The 18,449-nt window shown below is 39.4% G+C and overlaps 1 protein-coding gene across 1 annotated transcript; it reads right to left on the reverse strand.

The window, feature by feature from the left end:
• Positions 1-409: 409 nt before the first annotated feature.
• Positions 410-10,213, reverse strand: LOC132309056 (uncharacterized). The gene is made up of 2 exons (XM_059807410.1): positions 10,141-10,213; positions 410-1,314 (listed from the first exon to the last, which is right to left on the reverse strand). The coding sequence occupies exons 1-2, from the start codon at positions 10,211-10,213 to the stop codon at positions 410-412; spliced, it is 978 nt and encodes a 325-aa protein (XP_059663393.1).
• Between the last annotated feature and the right edge of the window lie 8,236 nt (positions 10,214-18,449).

The raw sequence follows: 18,449 nt of genomic DNA on the forward strand, positions 1-18,449 counted from the left end.
CAAACAAAATGCAACATAAATTAAACATCTTCATCACCATAGCGGTTCCACAAATTTTTCATTAAATCATTCCTCAATCGTGTATTTGCCTCTCAGTTGCTAATTTGAAGTTGGCAAGAGAATATGTGTGCGTTATAATCGATGGACATCGACTGAAAGTGGGAATCAGGACTGCATCCTCCAGTGATGGAGTCCATCTTCCAACATTTGCGTGACGCTCATCTTCAATAATCATATTGTGAAGGATGATGCACGTTTTTATTATGAGGCACAAGTCATCTTTCTCCCAGTAACGCACTGGTCCTTGCGTTATTGCCCACTTAGACTGCAATACCCCAAAAGCCTATTCCACATCCTTCCTGCATGCCTCTTGTCGTTAAGCAAACAATTTTTCTTTTCCAGTGGTTGGTTACGGAATGGTTTGCATCAAAGTTGCCCACTTAGGGTAGATACCATTAGACAGGTAATACCCCATTCTATAGTGATGCCCATTCACTACATAATTAACCGGAGGTAATTGGCCATTGACGATACCATTGAATATCGAGGAATGATCCAACACATTTATATCATTGTGTGAACCCGTCATTCCAAAGAATGCATGCCAAATCCATAAATCTTGTGAGGCAACTGCTTCCAATATGAGAGTATTCTTGCCAGATCGTCCCTTATGTGTGCCGTGCCACTCCACTGGGCAATTCTTCCACTCCCAGTTCATACAGTCGATAGAACCAAGCACACCCAAAAATCTTCTTTGCTCCCCTTCTTCAAGCAACCGTGCTATGTCGGCTTCGTTGGGTGGGTGCATATACTCCTTTGCATACATAAGACCAATAGCATTACAAAATGCCTTCAAGCATTTAATGGTAGTGCTCTCGCCGATTTTAATATACTCATCATAATGATCGGCTGCACAACCATATGCAAGTATACGAATAACAGTTGTCATCTTTTGTATAGAAAACAACCCCAGACGACCAGTTGCATCCTTTTTTTGGACAAGGTAGTCATTATAAGCTTTGACATCATTAAGGATAAGAAGAAAAAGTTCTCGTCGCATCCTGAATCGCTTGTGAAAGTACTCTGGTGGATATGTGCAATTCTTGTTGAAGTAGTATTTCATTAGTTGATAGTGGCTTTTCTCTCGGTCATGATGAATGTATTGCTTCTTTTTACGAACTTGAAATACTTGCTCAACTATCTCTAGCCTCACTAAATTCATAATCTCATATAATTCATTTTGATCCTGTTGAATCAACGCCCCAAAAGGGTCATCTTCCGAAGACGATGACGAGGAATATGAAGAATTAGACTCTGCCAAGCCATTGGAATTTCAAAATTGAAAAAGATGGATAATGATATTTTGCTACAATGGAGAGAGATGAATGTAGTGATGATTTTCAGGTGACCAAATGAATATTCATTATATAAGATGAAAAATATAGCCGTTACGAATATAGCCATTAATAATATAGCTGTTTAGGAAAAGTTAAAATAAAAAAATTAATTAATTAATTTTAAATTTGTTACTATTATTTTTTTTTTTAGAGCATTCAGAGAGTCTGATGGAGTGCATGTTTCTGGATAGCGAAAGTTGCTAACGTGGCTCTTAGAATTGTTGACATGGCTCTTGAAAAAATTGATGTTGTAATGTTTCCAATTTTTACCATTTTCCATTTTCTGGAATTTTCTAATTTTTCGAGTGTATTTTCGTCTTTTCTCGTTTCGCGTACTGGACACCGTGGGGTGTGCAGGGTGTGTCCGAGAGTTGGTTGGGATTTTTTTTAAGTTCAGGACTCTTAGAAATGTAGTGGTCATCATTTTGACATTTTTCCTTTTTTGGGTCGGACGATCCGGGTAAGACCCGCTACCGAAAATTTTGTGTACGGGAGTATGATAAGCATTGAATATTGCATATTCAAGCACCCTTATTTGCAGTAGTTAAGTCCATTAGTTGATTATACTGTATATTTTAGCATTAATTGCATGCTTTTGTCTATTTTCAGGTTAGTTCCCCAAAGAGAGTCAAAAGTGATGCTTTGATAAGTTTTGAAGATCAAAGTATGCCATTGCCGGGTACATTCGTTTTAGCCAAGTTAATGATCCATGGAACTCATGATGATCTATGTAAAAAGTTCCAGGAAGAAGAATCACATGAATGGTTGGCGCTAAGAACAGTCATGAGCAAAAATTCATAGCATGAGTTTCAAGGTGCGGGCGCCCGCCAAAAACCCGCGGGCGCTTGCCATTTTGGGCCGAGACTTCTTGCACCCGCGGGCGCCCGCTGGAAACCCACGAGCGCCCGCCCATTCGGGCAGAATCTTCGAGCTTCTGCGGGCACCCATCTTGCGCATGCGGGCGCCCGCCATTTCACAGACAAATGGGCATGGTCTGCATTTTTTCCTTCAAGGCTGTCCCCTTGACCCATTTTGTGTGGTGCTGCACTCTCCTAGGGATTATGGACCACGAAATTAGAGTGGTTAGGAGTCTATGGTGGCATATAGAAGGCTAGGAGGGTTGTATTATGAAAATCTCACATTTTGTAAGTTTTTAGAGAGAGAAATACTATGAGCAAGAGGGTTTGGGTGTTTTGTGGCCTTGAGGTGCGAAAATGGTGGGGATGATGATCTCTTCTCCTTCCTCCATTGCTCCTATGGGTAACTAACTCTCTTTCTAGGGAGGTGATGAAGCCCTCTCTTGTAAGCATGCCTTAGTTTCATTTAATTTGGGGAATGATTCATGTATATGGTAGTTTCATGATTTAGAGCACTTACATTTGTTGTAATTGATTTTAGTGCCTATAAATGATCATTCTGAGTTCATTGTCTTGTCTTAGATTTTATCCTCTCATGATTATATAACTTGAATCTTCATAGTGAGAATGGAAATGAAATTGTGAAATGGGTTTAATGGCATGTTGTATGAGAAACTTGATATTCCATAGCTTAGGGCCTTCTTTTAATGGACTATTCTTGATTTTTGACTTCTTGTGCTATTATCAATTGATTAAGGGTTTGATAATCCCTAGCTTTGTGAGCATGTCATGACTACACCTTAGTTTAGGTAGTTGAAGCATGTGAAACTTTGAGGGGTTATACTTAAGTCTTAATCCTATGAACTTCTTGAAGATAATGTAGCAATCTAGTATTGCTACATATCATTGCTATACATTGACATTGTTTCCCAAGTTAATTGCAATCTAGCATGTTTATGTGGAAGGTAGTGGATTCACTTCCCTAGCTTTCTTTACATAAATCTCTCTTCTTTACATTCCTTGCATTTAGCACTTTAAGCATATTTTAATTTCAAGTCACAAACCAAACAAACCTCTATACCCCCTTCATCAAACTAAGTGATTTTAACGACCTTGGTTGCCATAAACTAGCAATCCCAGTGGTTTGACTTACCCGAACAATAGCCTTATTTTACAATGATTTGTGTTATTGCAAAGGATTGATTATTATTGAGATAGTCGACAAGACCCATCAATTTTTGGAGCCGTTGTCGGGGATTGCAAACGGTTTTGTAACCGAGGTTTTAGGATTAACTTTGGTTTAATTGTGAATATTGTGTTCTTGTGGATATTTTCCTGTTGGTTTCGATAATTTGTGTTTCAAGTGTTCTTGTGAGATTTTAGGTATTCAAGGCTTGCCGTGGAAAAATTGAAAATATCATAAGTCTAGAGGACTTCAGGTAAGTCTTCGAAATTCTAGAATCACAATTGTGAATATCTTGCATGTGTTTAATTTAGAGATATTTAACTTGTGGAGCCCTTGTCGAGGCTATTATTGTTTTACTGTTTACAAAGCATCGGTCCTTGTCGTGGCCATTTATTTTCTGTCTGTTGATAATTGAGGAGAATGGGAATATCATATGTAGAGGTTATGGTGATGAATTGTTGTTTTGATTGTGTAGTGTGTTGTTGATGTTTGGCCGTACGTCATTATCCTTACCAACTCTTGATTCTCCCATTGACATAAATTCACTTGAAAGGACTCTTAGAAGAAACCTTAGGGAATCTGAATATATAAGAGGAATTGAACTTGAATTTAATACAATGGATGAACGTGAGGGAAATGTTGGAATGAAGGAATCCATAATGATAGAGCTGAAATTCCAAATGTTGTTCCTATGACTCTTAGGGACCATTTCATCCCTACGAATTATGCCTCTCCTTCTTGCATAGTGATGCCAAACATCAATGCAGCTCAATATGAGATCAAACCTAGTATAATTCAAATGATTCCTTCCTTTCATGGCTTGGAACATGAGGACCCCTATAAGCACCTTGATGAGTTCCTTGAAATCTGTTCTACCATCAAGTTAAGGGGCTTCCCTGAAAATGCTCTCCATTTGCATCTCTTCCCATTTGCCTTAAAAGATAGGGCAAAATATTGGTTGAACTCCCTTGTTGCAAATTCCATCACTACATGGGCTCAATTGCAATAAGAATTCTTAAAAAAATATTATCCTGTGAGTAAAACCAACCTAATGAGGCGTTCCATTCTTAGCTTTTCACAAAGCGATGGGGAACAACTCAATGAGACTTGGGAGAGACTTTAAGATCTCCTTAGGAAATGTCCGCACCACCTAATTCCAAAATGGCAATTGGTGCAAGCTTTCTATGCTGGGTTAACCGACCCACATAGATTCATGGTTGACTCGTCATGTGGAGGGATGTTCATGTCTAAAAGTGCGGATGAGGCGTGGACCTTACTTGAGAATTTGAGTGAAACTCATTGCAACATAATTCTCGTAGTACTCCAACCTCAACCAACGCAAAGAACACCAACCTATGTCAACCGAAGATAATGAGGGAAGAGTCTTCTCAAGTGGATGCCATAGCTCATAAATTCTATCAATTGATGGCACCACATCTCTCTCTTTCCTTGTCTCAAAATTTAGCCAGTGCGGTGTGTGCATCATGCACTAGTCCTTTCCATCTCTTTGAAGATTGCCCCACATCGGAGCAATTTCCTAGTCCCAATCAAGAGCAAACAAATGCGATGTTTTCCAGGCTCGGAAACAATCCTTATTCTAATACCTATAATCCGAGATGGAGAGATCATCCGAATTTCTCGTGAAGGTAACAAGCCCCACAAAATTCATAATTTCAAAATTAAGGGCAGCAAAATCAGCCCTCTTCTCAATTTCAAAATAGGCAATTTCAGGCCCCTTCAAGTTACCGCCCCCCTTATAATCCAAATATCTCTAATCAACCTCCTGTGTTTCTAACTGATGAGATTTTGGATGCAAATAAGCAAATGATGGAATCCCTAAATAAGCAAATGATGGAATCTAATAAGCAACTATTGACATCATTGCAGCCCACTCTCCAAATGGTTCATTCTTATACTCAGTCCATAGCTAAACTTGAGAGTCAAGTGGGACAAATAGCTAATTCAATCAACCAACTTCTTCAAAGAGATAAGGGAAAACTTCCTGCTTAACCATTTGAGAATCCTAGAGGGATGTATGTGATTGACGAAGCCACTCCTCCGAGTAGGCCTACTCATGAACAAGTCCAAGCAATCACCACCCTTCGGAGTGGTCGAGTTGTGGACAACAAGGTTGATGGAAGAAACAATGACAAAGTTCTTCCTCCCAAATATCCAAATCTCCTCTCTTCTAATCCAAAGCTCACTCCTGAAAATCCAAATTCTAGCACTGAAAATTCCAAGCTTATCAACCCAAATATGAAGACTTCTTATGAGCCTAAGGCTCCATTTCCTCAAAGTCTCCAAGAGTCGACACATTTTGGGAACAAAAATTGTAAAATTCAAGACATATGGGAAGTCTTCAAGCAAGTAAAGATCAATTTTCCTCTCTTGGATGCTATCAAGCAAATCCCTCCCTATGCAAAATTTCTCAAGGATTTGTGTACTCAAAAGCGCACTTCCAAATATTTTTTGCTAAAGAAGGTAAGATTAACTAAAAATATGAGTGCAATCATTCAACATAGTGCCCCTCCAAAGTATAAGGATCCAGGCGCCCCAACAATCTCGTGTGTCGTTGGTGACAACAAGATAGAAAGGGTCCTCCTTGACTTAGGAGCTAGTGTGAACTTGATTCCATATTCAGTTTACTTATAACTTGGGTTGGAAGATCTAAAGCCAACCTTCGTGGTCTTGTAGCTTGCCGATAGATCGGTCAAGCACCCACGAGGCATTCTTGAAGATGTCATAGTCTAAGTGGACAAATTTTACTTCTTGGTAGACTTTGTGGTTCTTGACACAGAACCGGTCCATGATCCAAAGAAGCATATTCCCGTGATCCTCGGTAGGCCATTCTTAGCTACGGCTAACGCTTCAATTAATTGTCGAACTGGGGTGATGGACATCGTCTTTGAAAATATGCAAGTCAAACTCCAAATCTTCCATGCAACTCAACATCCTTCCGATGAGGATGATTGTTTTCTTGTTGATGTGATAGATGAAGTGGTCGAAGACTCTCTCCCCTTCATTCTAAGTACAGAACCTCTTGAAACTTGCATGTCTCACTTTGACTTCTCAAACTTTGATATTGACCAAGCCATCCAAGAAGTAAATTCTTTACTTGACATTGGTGCTATCATGGACTTTCCTCCTTGGAAAATGCCAAGAGAACTACTTCCTCAACTTTCCACTACTCCTCTGGTCCTTTCCTTAAGATCTCCACCACAACTTGAGTTAAAGCCGCTCCCAGTCCACCTCAAGTATGTGTTTCTTGGAGCAAACAAAACTCTTCCGATTATCATTGCATCAGACCTTTTAAAGGACCAAGAAAATAGCCTTTTAACAGTGCTACAAGAGCACAAAGAAGCTATTGGCTGGGCAGTTACTGATTTGAAAGGAATCGACCCTTCTATTTGTATGCATCGCATTCTTATAGAGGACGACGCAAAACCTTCTAGAGAGGTACAGCGCCGATTGAATCCTAATATGAAGGAAGTGGTCATGAAAGAAGTGATCAAGCTACTAGATGCAGGAATTATCTGCCCCATCTCTGATAGCAAGTAGGTGAGCCCCACTCAAGTTATTCTAAAGAAATTCGGTCTCACCGTTGTTGAAAATTTAGCGGGAGAGCTCATGCCTCAACGCACCACCAGAGCTACTACTGCTTCCTTGATGGTTATTCAGGCTATAACCAAGTGGCAATTGATCCACAAGATCAAGAGAAGACCACTTTCACATGTCCCTTTGGAACTTTTGCTTATAGACGCATGCCTTTTGGGCTATACAATGCACCGACAACCTTCCAAAGGTGCATGATGTCCATATTTTCCGATATGGTCAAAAAGTGTTTAGAAGTGTTCATGGATGATTTTTCCGTCTTTGGATCTTCCTTTGACTCCTGTCTCCACAATCTATCCCTTGTGCTTCAAAGATGCAAGAAGACAAATTTGATTCTAAGTTGGGAAAAGAGTCATTTTATGGTCCAAGAGGGCATTGTCTTGGGATATGTCATTTCTAACAGGGGAATTGAGATTGATAAAGCTAAAGTTGAGTTAATCTCTAACCTTCCTCCTCCAAATTCTGTTCGTCAAATCCGTTCCTTCTTTAGACATGCCAGCTTCTATTGCCACTTCATCAAAGATTTTAACAAAATCTCTCGGCCCTTGTGTAATCTTCTTGCCAAGGATGTTCTGTTTAATTTTGATGAAGCCTGTTTGGAAGCTTTTAAGAAGCTCCATACTCTTTTCTCATCAGCCCCAATCATGAAACCGCCCAATTGGTCTCTTCCATTTGAAATCATGTGTGATGCATCCGATTATGCATTCGGAGCGGTTTTGGGCCAGCGTGTGGACAAGCTTCCGCATGCTATCTATTATGCTAGCAAGACTCTCTCTAATGCTCAGTTAAATTACACCACCACTGAAAAAGAATTGCTAGCTGTGGTGTACGCCTTGGATAAATTCCGCTCTTACCTTCTAGGATCCAATGTCATTGTCTTTTCAGGCCATGCCGTTCTAAGGCATTTGCTCACTAAAAAAGAGACCAAACCTCGCCTAATTTGATGGATACTTTTACTCCAAGAGTTTGACATTGAAATCCGGGATAAAAAAGGAACAGACAATGTTGTCGCCGACCATCTCTCTCGTTTGCTCATTGAGAAATCTTCTGAATTTGCCGCAATTCATGATTCCTTTCAGGATGAGAAACTGTTTCAGATTTCTCATTCATATCTTCCATGGTTCACGGATATTGTCAACTACCTTGTGGTAGGAAAAATTCCCTCTAAATGGTCAAAACAAGAGAAAGATCGGTTCTTTTCCCAAGTTAAGCATTTCTTTTGGGAAGATCCAGAATTATTTAAGTATTGCCCGGATCAAATCATCCGAAGATGTATTCCCGAAAATGAATTCACAAGTGTCCTTAATTTCTGCCATACCCTTGCTTGTGGGGGTCATTTCAGTGCCAAGAAGACCGCTGACAAAGTCCTTCAAAGCGGATTCTATTGGCCTTCTTTGTTTCGGGATGCTTACAATTTCTGTAAATCTTGTAAGCGTTGCCAAAAGCTCGGCTCTGTGTCTAGAAGAGACATGATGCCCCTCACTCCCATCTTAATCATAGAAATTTTCGATGTGTGGGGGATTGACTTCATGGGACCATTTTTATCTTCTTATGGCTATGAGTATATTCTTGTAGCGGTGGATTATGTGTCTAAATGGTTGAGGCTCAAGCTACCAAAACCAATGATCATAAAGTTGTGGTCAAGTTCATTCAATCGAACATTTTTAGTCATTTTGGTACGCCCCGAACACTCATCAGTGACGGCGGATCTCATTTTCGAAATCGCTATCTCAAATCCGTCCTCTTTTATCACCCTCAAACGAGTGATCAAGTAGAAGTATCTAATCAGGAAATCAAGCATATCCTGGAAAAAACGGTTCGACCGGACCGTAAAGATTGGTCATTGAGACTAAACGATGCACTTTGGGCCTACCGGACAACGTATAAGACACCTATTGGCATGTCCCCATATCAACTTGTCTTTGGCAAAGCTTATCATCTCCCAGATGAACTAGAGCACTGTGCTTATTGGGCTATAAAAAGGCTCAGCTTTGATCTCAAACATGCCGGCTGTAATCACAAATTGCAGCTTAATGAGCTCGAAGAAATTTGAAATGATGCGTATGAAAGCGCCTATAAGGCAAAGACTAAAGCATTTCATGACAAGCACATTGTTAACAAGTCTTTTGCCCCTGGACAGAAAGTTTGGCTTTTCAACTCTCGCTTGCAACTCTTTCTCGGTAAACTCTGTTCAAGGTGGGATGGTCCATATGTCATCACTGCCGTCTTTCCTCATGGTGCAATTGAACTCCAAGATCCTACCGATGGATCTCTATTTAAGGTTAATGGCCAAAGGCTTAAGCCTTATATTGATGGCATAGTCCCAATTTGTAAAGTAGAGAAAGTCCTATTGACGGACCCAATTTACGAGGACTAATGCGAAATCTTGGTTCGTCTAGCTATCGATATTAAATTTAACACTCATGGGAAGCAATTCTTCCAATTTCCAAGCTTCCCTCCTTCAAGTTGCCTTGGCCAAGAATTTTCTAGAAATTAGCTAAGTATAGCCAAAATGTGTCCTCTTTCAGAATTGTCTCAAATTGCAGTCTAAAAGTTACGTGCGGTTTTCTTAGCCATTTTAAGGTCGCGGTACCATTTTTGGAATTTTTTGACATTACTACAATTTTCTCGTCTAATCCAAAAATCACGGGAAATTCGGGCATCAACAATACCACTTTAGTAATTAAGCTCCGAATCCCGTTCTGAAGGTTCAACACGGTGTCTAGGGTCCACAAACGCTTAAATTTCAAAATTCAGAATTCTTCGACCCCAGCCCGGCCTTTGTAGACAAAAATTTACTTCAAAAAGCGGTTTTCTACATAAGACCTGCGAGCGCTCGCCAAATAGGGCAGCGTGATCATAAGCATCGCGGGCGCTCGCCGAGATCCAGCGGGCACCCTCCATTCCGACCAGTAGGCTCATGTAGATTCATAGGCGCCCGCCTAGCGTCTGCGGGCCCCCGCCGTCGTCGCGCCCCTTTTAAATGGGCATGTAAAGCCCATTTTTTTAAAAAAAACATTCTAAACACCCTAAAACCTTCCCTCTCTCTCAACCTAAGACCCAAACCCCCCCTCCTACATCTTCCAACCTCTCTTCATCTCTTCCTCTCCCATCTCTATCATTCTTTTGCCCATCCTTCCTTCTTCCATCTCACTCTTCATCTTCTTCCATCACAAACAAGAGGGATTGTTTTGGTTTCTCCATAAACTTGGGTAAGTTTCTACCACTCTTCTTCTTTCAAATTTTGGAATAATATAGGATGGGAATCATTGTGTAGATGTCTTGTTTGTGTTTAGGGCTTGTATTTCTTGATTCCAGGTCAAAATTTTTTGGGATTTCACATCTCTAATCCCCTTTTATCTCTCTTCCAAATTTTTGTGCACGCCAGGTGTTTGTCAAAATTCCTAAGCCAACTTTTTCACTCAAATGGCGCCCAAAGCTTCTTCCAAGCGCGCTCGTTCTTCCGAGGGACCCTCCGGGGAAGCCCCCATGCCAAATTGGGCGGATTGGCCCATCGAAACAGAAGCCAAATTTGTCATCCAAGATGGCATCGAAAGCAATCCGGAAACGGCATGGGCGGTCCAAGAATTGACAGCCCGTGGCCTCGAATCCCTATTCAAGCCACGTGCTCACACTTACTATCCGTATGTGGTCTACCTGTTTTACTCAAACATGTCTTATTTATGTGAAACCCCAGACATCATTAAGACCTCTATTGATGGCAAAGCTTTTGAATTCAAAATTCATGACTTTGCCATTGCTTTGGTATGTCCAATGGAATCCCCTGAAGATAAAGCGGGCCTGCCCTTGTATGTTGCTCCTCCAGATGGGCTGACATTGTCTGACATTGTGGAGGAAATTTACCATAACCAGTATACTGGCGGTCGTAAAACAAGTACAAATAAGTCGTTCCTCCCATGCCGGCTCTGGTTTGTGGACTCTGTCCTTGCAAAGAATGTCCTCCCCATCCCTAAGCATTCTGAGCGTAAGGGGGCTTTCCTAAACACCCTTTATGCTACTGAGAAGGAGCAATGGTTTTGCGTCCCGCAGCTTGTCTGGACCAATTTCTCAAGGTCTACAATGACCTATTTGTGATGCAGACGAGCAATGCCATCACTTGGGCGCTTCCTTTTCCATATCTTGTCACCAGGCTCCTGAAGAACTAAGGGTTCTGGCTAACCCGTCATGATGAGAAGCTGATGGATGTGTTTAATTTTGACCTTGGGGTTTGGAAGTTGAGCACTGTACAGTTTAAGACGTCTCGTCAAGCCCGCATTGGTAATAAGTTGGATTGGGGAGCTCCAGCTGCCCCTGTTATCCCTGCCCCTGTTGGCCCTGGTGCCCCTGCCCCTGTTACGCCGCCACCACCTGCTATGTCTCGAGCTGATTATTACTCTCTTAGTGCTCATGTGGATGCACTTCACATGCGAGTCGGGAACATCGAGGGCACCCTTAAGGAGACTCTAGAGGGACAAAAGACGTTACAGACTATGCTCCAGTCTCTGATTGACTACACCCCAGGCGGCGCCGGTGGTTCATCATCCGCTCCGATGGAGTGATTTTGTGCTTTTCATATCTATTTTGCTTTTAGTAGTACCTTTGGATTTATTTTGGGCCACTTTTGGCATTTGCTTTTCAATTCCTATTTTGCACTTCTAACTGCAAGTCTTTTGCTATTTTGCATGGCTATTTGGTTTTTAGGTAAATAAAATTGCAATTTTGATATTCATCTCTGTCTGGATTCATATGATGCTTGTTGTGTATAGATGTGTTTTGACAAGTTCTTAAAATCAAGTTTGGGGGCATGCTCTTGGAATTCACAAGGTGGCTTATTTTTGCACCGCCACTGAATTTCCTCCTCCTCTTAGTATTATTACTCTTTGTACCCTCTTTTCATTTCCCTTTTCATTCTTTGTCTTCTCCCATTGAGGACAATGTGACATTCAAGTTTGGGGGTGCATTTTTGATATTATATTTTTGCTTACATGTTTAACTTGATTCATGTAAGTTAATAAAAAATCATTTTTTTGGAAAAAATGATAGAGTAATCTTGGAACTTATTGGAGATTGAAGCATGTGTTTAATACTTTGTGTATAGAGGCAAATGATAGTTTTAAAAATAAAAAAATCTGAAATAATCATATTGCTTCAAACCGGTTTGTATAAATGCTTCAATTAGATTTTCATCGGATTTCATACTTTTCTATGCTTCACTCTGCACAGATGCACACCGGAAACTTAATTATGAGGCATGCAACCTAATTGACCTTGACCTTGACTCAGTTGATATGAATTGATGACTCTAATGAATGGATGTCTTTGGCATGTTTAAAAAAATAAAAAATAAAAAATAAAAAATAAAAAATTGAAATGAATAAGGATAATGACTATCTTAAGTTCGTAGCCTTGCTCACTCGAGTTATTAAGCCCTATGAGTGTCTTTACACTTAGCACCCTAAAGCCATCCGGTTTGGGAGTTGCTGGCCTAAAGCTTGCTACATGGGTTGGTTAGAAAACTTAAGGGACTTAGGCATTGCATGGTCATTCATAAAGATAAAAATAAATAAATATGGTTCGTTGGAGTTTGTAACCTTGCCAGTTCGAGTTATTAAGCCCTAGGAGTGTTTTTACACTTACCACCCTAAAGCCATCCGGTTTGGGAGTTGTTGGCCTAAAGCTTGTTACATGGGTTGGTTAGAAAGCTTAAAGGACTTCAGCATTGCATGACCATATTATGTGCCACTAAAAAAAAAAAAAAAATGTGTGTAGTTCGAATAAATTCATGCCTTAATGACTTTATTTAAAAAGGAATTCAATGATTAGAAGGCTTGCGTTTTAAAATTGGAAAAAGAAGGTAAAAGCCGCATATTGGGAATCTGGTTCACTTTCAATGAAGTTAGAGTTGATTTATATTAAAGAGATGACAATTGAAGTATTTATATAGACTATGATGTTGATGCATGAGATTTAAGATATGGTTAGCCATTTTGTTTTATCAAGGCTTCATATATGCAAGGTAGTCTATTTAATGATCCTGTCTCCAATTTTCTATATGTTCCAAGTTACATTTGAGCTATGTAGGTATTTTCTTGCACCATGGTTTCTGATGAGTACTGAAAAGTGCATATTTAAACCCCTTAAGCTTAGGCATTCTAGTACCTTTATCTATCTTACTTTACCGTTTTAGATTGATTTCATATTATTTCCATTTTCAGGCACTTATCCCGAAAATAAGCTAACTCAGCCAAATAAGAGCTTAATTGAAGCAATTCTGGGATTAATCAAAGAAAAGAGCAAAGTGGAGAAAGAAAGAAGCAAATGAAGCCAAAGGTGGCAAGCAACAAAGTTCGATCGATCCAAGTTCAAGGTTCGATCGATCGAACAATGATCGATCTCAGCACTTCAAGATAGATCCAAGCCTTGACCCAAAAGTATAAAGTTTCAAAAGTTCGATCGATCCAACACCATCCTTCGATCAATCGAACACTTTTGTTCTTATTCAAATGATTGATCCTATCCACAGCTGTACCACCCACTAATCACTTTTGTCCTTTTCCCATAAATATCTCGGATTTGTCTTTTTCCAAAAAGCTTAGCCAGATGGATCGATTCAGCCTAAGTTCAATCGATCTCACTTACTTTCAATCGATCTCACCTACTTTCGATTGATCGAACTTCCTCTAGTGCGAAAAAATTAAAATTCCATCTCATGGAAAGTTGTCCTTTATCCAATCATTAGGGAATATTGTGTGCACGACCCCAGCTCATTTTGGGTGTCATTTTGACCTACCTATATAAGGATAAGGATTGCTTTTTCAAGGGGAGCCAACATTACTTTTATATCATCTCTTGGAGAGGAAGCTTAGAGGAGGAAGATGCTAGATACACCATTGGAGACTCTTCATCAACAAGGAGTAGATTTCAACCATGGAATTAGCCCTTGAGGGTTGGAGCATCATCACCATGAGTGGCTAGACATCCTCTTGGGGCTAGAGTTAGCCCCAAACATGCTTTTATATCTTAATCTTGTGTATTATTGAGGGATTAGTGTTGTAATTGATGTTTTGACACTTTGATATATATATAGATCTTGTTTATTCAATGATTTATGTGGTTTAATGCTTCCAATTGGTCATTTCATTCTATCCATATGTCTATGTATGCTAGAATAGATGTTCATGTGCTTATCTCTAGATTTTGTGTTATTGATACATGTCTATGTGTATTGATGCTATAGATTTGGAGATTGTTAAAACATTGTGCTTAAAAGAATGCTTTTGTAATTCTCTTGATGGTTCATGCTTATCTTTTGATAGATTATGCCTCTCCCCTAGTTTATTTTCATGCTAGTAGTGTAGATGTAGTGTAGTTGTAGTGTAGTGTTAAATGGGAGGACAATCTATGCTTGTTGTTTGATGATCCAAGCTTTTGAATGCAATTAGCATATGTCACTATCCTTGTGTTGTATTTGGATTATGAGCTTAATAAAATATATGCTTTTCTTTTTTATTACTTGTTTTGATTTATTGTGTCTTTCACATGTTGTTTAGACAATATATGCTTCATAACTTAGATATATTGTGCCTTTCACATGATGTTTAGACAATACATGCTTAACTAGTCATCCTTGCTTATTGAATCAACCAAATACACACACACCAATATTGCAACCCACTATTTGCCCTCATTAATCACTTGTTAATGATATAGAAATGTATTGCTTGGTGGTAATCTCTAAACCCCAAGATCTCTTTCTCTCTCTCACTTACTCTTAATTGCACTCTTTTGTTATTACTTAGTTTAATTTAGTTGATTTTTAATCAATCAACCAACCAATTGTTTGATCACTCGACCTACTAGCCCTAATTGTGATTCCAAGACATTGCTCGATCCTCATAGTCCCTTGGGACGATCCCCACTCACTCTTGCTACGTTAGTAGTAGTGTTGGTAGTGGTTTTTATAAATTTAAACTTGACCTAGACATTCACTACACATCAATTTGGCGTACAAAGAACGGCTAAATACTCGTCAAATTTTGGTGCCGTTGCCGGGGATTTGTTAATTAGATTTGGCAACGTCGGATTTATGGAATTGATTAGGATTAGTACTCTTTTGATTGTGTTTTTACTTCATTTTTATTTTTCTTTTTGGTTACTTTTTGTGTTGTTCTTATTTAACAAGGTGCATTGTTGGAGAGGAAGCAAGCAGAGGAGCCATTGAGCATTCAATTCAAGCAAGCAAAGAAAGGAAAAGTGCTAAAATAAAAAAATTTGCTAATCTAAGCTTTAAATTTGGAGTTGAAGTGTTAAAGGACCTTTGTGAGACTTTCTTACTCAATCCTTTAGTTAAATCGTCGGCCCGCGTAGAGGCTTATTTTTTATTGTTTTGCATCATTGAGTTAAGGTATGGGAGTATGAATTTAATGTTTGTGGAAGAAGTTTAATTGCATTGTTGTGAAGGCATAGTGTTTGTCATTCTTTGTATTTGTTGTGTTTTGTATTATGCATGCATAGGCGTCGTTCATTGAGACCAACTCTTGCCCCTCTTGATTTGCAACTTGAATCTATTGTTAGAAATCCTAGGGGAAGAGGAAGTTCAAATAGAGCCAATCTTTCAATAGATGACCATAATGATAATCATGTTGAGGACATTGGTCACATAGACCAACAAGGTATCCTTCATCCCAATGTGCACAATGAGAACATACAAGTACACCATTAGGCATACCTAGGCCATTCATTCACCAACCACCATAACAACAAGGCCAAGTTCCATATGGAATGCCAAGGCCAATGTATGCTCCACAACCTCATGTCAACAGTCAAGGAATTCAAAACCAAGATGTTCATGTTGCACCTTAAGTAGCTAATCCACCTCTTGCTTTAAGAGATCACTATGTGCCTAATGAATACAATGCACCTACATGCATCCAATTGCCTCCATTTAGAGCACATCGTTATGAAATTAAGCCATAAACCATTCAAATGCTTCCTAACTATCATGGACTTCCAAGTGAAGAACCTTACAAACATTTGGATAGAAATTATGTCTCTATCTACTCTCAAGTATATCAAGTATATCTCTCAAAAAGTGGCTCATATTCCTTATATAGGTAGGTTAAATATCACCCCAAATGAGCTGGGCTCGTACACCAATATTCCTTCCAATGATTGGATATGAGACAACTTTTAACGAGCTGGAATTTGGATTTTCTCGGGATTTGGGAAGTTCGATCGATCAAACTTGTGGTGAGATCGATCGAACATGTCTAAGATCTATCGAATTTTAGTTGGATCGATCCTCTATGGCGGCGCCTTTTTGGATAAAAATAAATCTGAGATATTTTGAAGATATTTTTGGGAAAAAGACAAATGTGGTAGGTAGGGTGGTACAAGTAGATAAGATGGAATCTTTTCGATTGATCAGAAGAAAGTTGGATCGATCGAACTTGGTGGGATCTTTGGATAAGGACAAAAAGCTTGGATCCATCTTGAAATGCTGAGATTGATGAACTTTTGATCAATCGAATATTTTATGAGATCGATCGAACATGCTGAATTTCCACCACTTGCTTCCTTTTGCTCCCACTTTGCTCCTTTCTTTGATTCATCTCAAGATTGCTTCAATTATGCTCTTATTTAGTTGAGTTAGCTTATTTTGGGGATAAGTACCTAAAAATGGAAATAATATAAAATCAATCTAAAGCGTGAAAATAAGATAGATAAAGGTTCCAGAATACCTAAGTTTAAGGGATTTAAATGCGCACTTTCCAGCGCTCATCACACCCCCAAACTTAAATATTGCTAATCCCTAGCAATGAACTAGAAAGTAAAAGAATGAAATGAACAACTATACAACTATGAACTAGAAAGCAATAAATGGATAACACCACTTTCGTAGGGAACACGATTACATTTAGCATACGCAACAAGCATTTTAAACCCCTAGGTTACCCCTAGTGGACAAGTGAAGTCTCGTGAGGGTTTTCAGAAATGATACCCACAAACATTAAGCTCATTCTTTCAAAAGAGGCAGCAATATTGCAAACAAGCATTGGGAGAAAACTACCTCCAGTATGCAATTTCTCAAACATTTCCAAACAATCTCCCAAAATTTCAACATCAAGTGAGCAAGTATGGTCCTCCACACATCAAGAAAATGATCATGCAAATCGAAACAACTCTAGAATCCTTTTTAAGTGGACCGGCATCAAGTATGTTGCTATCTTAGCCAACTAAAGAAATGATCACATTCTTACCCTTAAACTAGCACACAAATCTAGTACCGATCATCGAGACAAAGAGTGGACCTTTTATTAAAGCTTAATTGATCTAGGTGCGCTTATTCTTTTTACTCGATTTTTTTTTTTTTCTATCCCTAAGGATCAAAGATGGAAGCATGGTGCAATGTGTTGATCTATTAAGCTTTCTAGCGATCCATGAGGTTGAGCATTAGGTCAATGACTCCCAAACAAAACGGCTTTAGGGCACTAGGTGTTCAAACACCCCTAAGGACTTACTGATAAGCGCCGAATACTGTATATTCAAGCACCCTAAATTACATTAACAAAGTCCATTAATTGATTATTTTATGTAGGTTATCTCCATTTGCATGTTTTTGTACATTTTCAAGTTAAATTGCAAAAAGGAAGCAAAAATGATGCCTTGTGGAATTTTGAACAAAAAGGGTGCCAATTCTGAAATTCTGGCAGCAGTAGAACCTGACTTTTGTCGCCATTTTCGACCTAGTAAACTCAAGAACTGGACTTCCATCATAACATGAAAGATTTAGAACTCTGAATCAGCTTTCCAAATCTTCAAGCGGTTCATCATTCGGAGTTCGGAGCAGAGAGTTATGATCTTCTTACCAGAGGTGTATAGAACTGCCTGGCAGCACTGAAGTGCTGCCTTTCTCCCCATTTTCGACCAACCAGACTTGAGAATTGGGTCTTGATCAAAACATGAAGTTTTTAAAGCTCTGAATCAGATCTCCAAATATTCAAACATCATTCGGAGTTCGGAGCACAAAGTTATGGTCATTCTTCCACAGTGGGTCAGAGATGGGCAACAATTGCATGTTGCTCATTACACTAATTTCGAGTGCTCGAGACCACCCTTCAAGTGCTCGAAATTCTGGCAGATTGCACTCGGAAATGGCTCAATTTCAGCCACTTGCACATTGGTTTCCTCAATGCCATCTTCCTTCTTTATGAAGTGGTTGGAAGTGTTCCTTGGAGGAGAGAGAGCCTTGACTTGAGCTTGATAAGAGAGAGGGAGGACCACATAGATGTTATCATTCATTCTTACAAGATTAGAGGAGAGAGAAGAGAGCAAGGAAGAGAGTGTTCTTGAGTGTTACAGTAGAGCTCGAAAATGAAGTTGTATTCTTCGTCTTCT

This window comes from Cornus florida, unplaced genomic scaffold (genome assembly GCF_030987335.1).
Source record: "Cornus florida cultivar Cherokee Brave unplaced genomic scaffold, ASM3098733v1 CherokeeBrave_3.0.0_Hap2_Chr05, whole genome shotgun sequence".
NCBI lineage: Eukaryota > Viridiplantae > Streptophyta > Magnoliopsida > Cornales > Cornaceae > Cornus > Cornus florida.

What these genes read in the sequence shown, in the direction of transcription:
- LOC132309056 (XM_059807410.1), bottom strand. Translation starts at nt 10,213, where the DNA reads ATGAAGAGTGAGATGGAAGAAGGAAGGATGGGCAAAAGAATGATAGAG. An exon ending in AGAGGAAGAGATGAAGAGAG is followed by an intron (nt 1,315 to 10,140) that starts GTTGGAAGATGT and finishes ATGGCTTGGCAG; the next exon opens with AGTCTAATTCTTCATATTCC.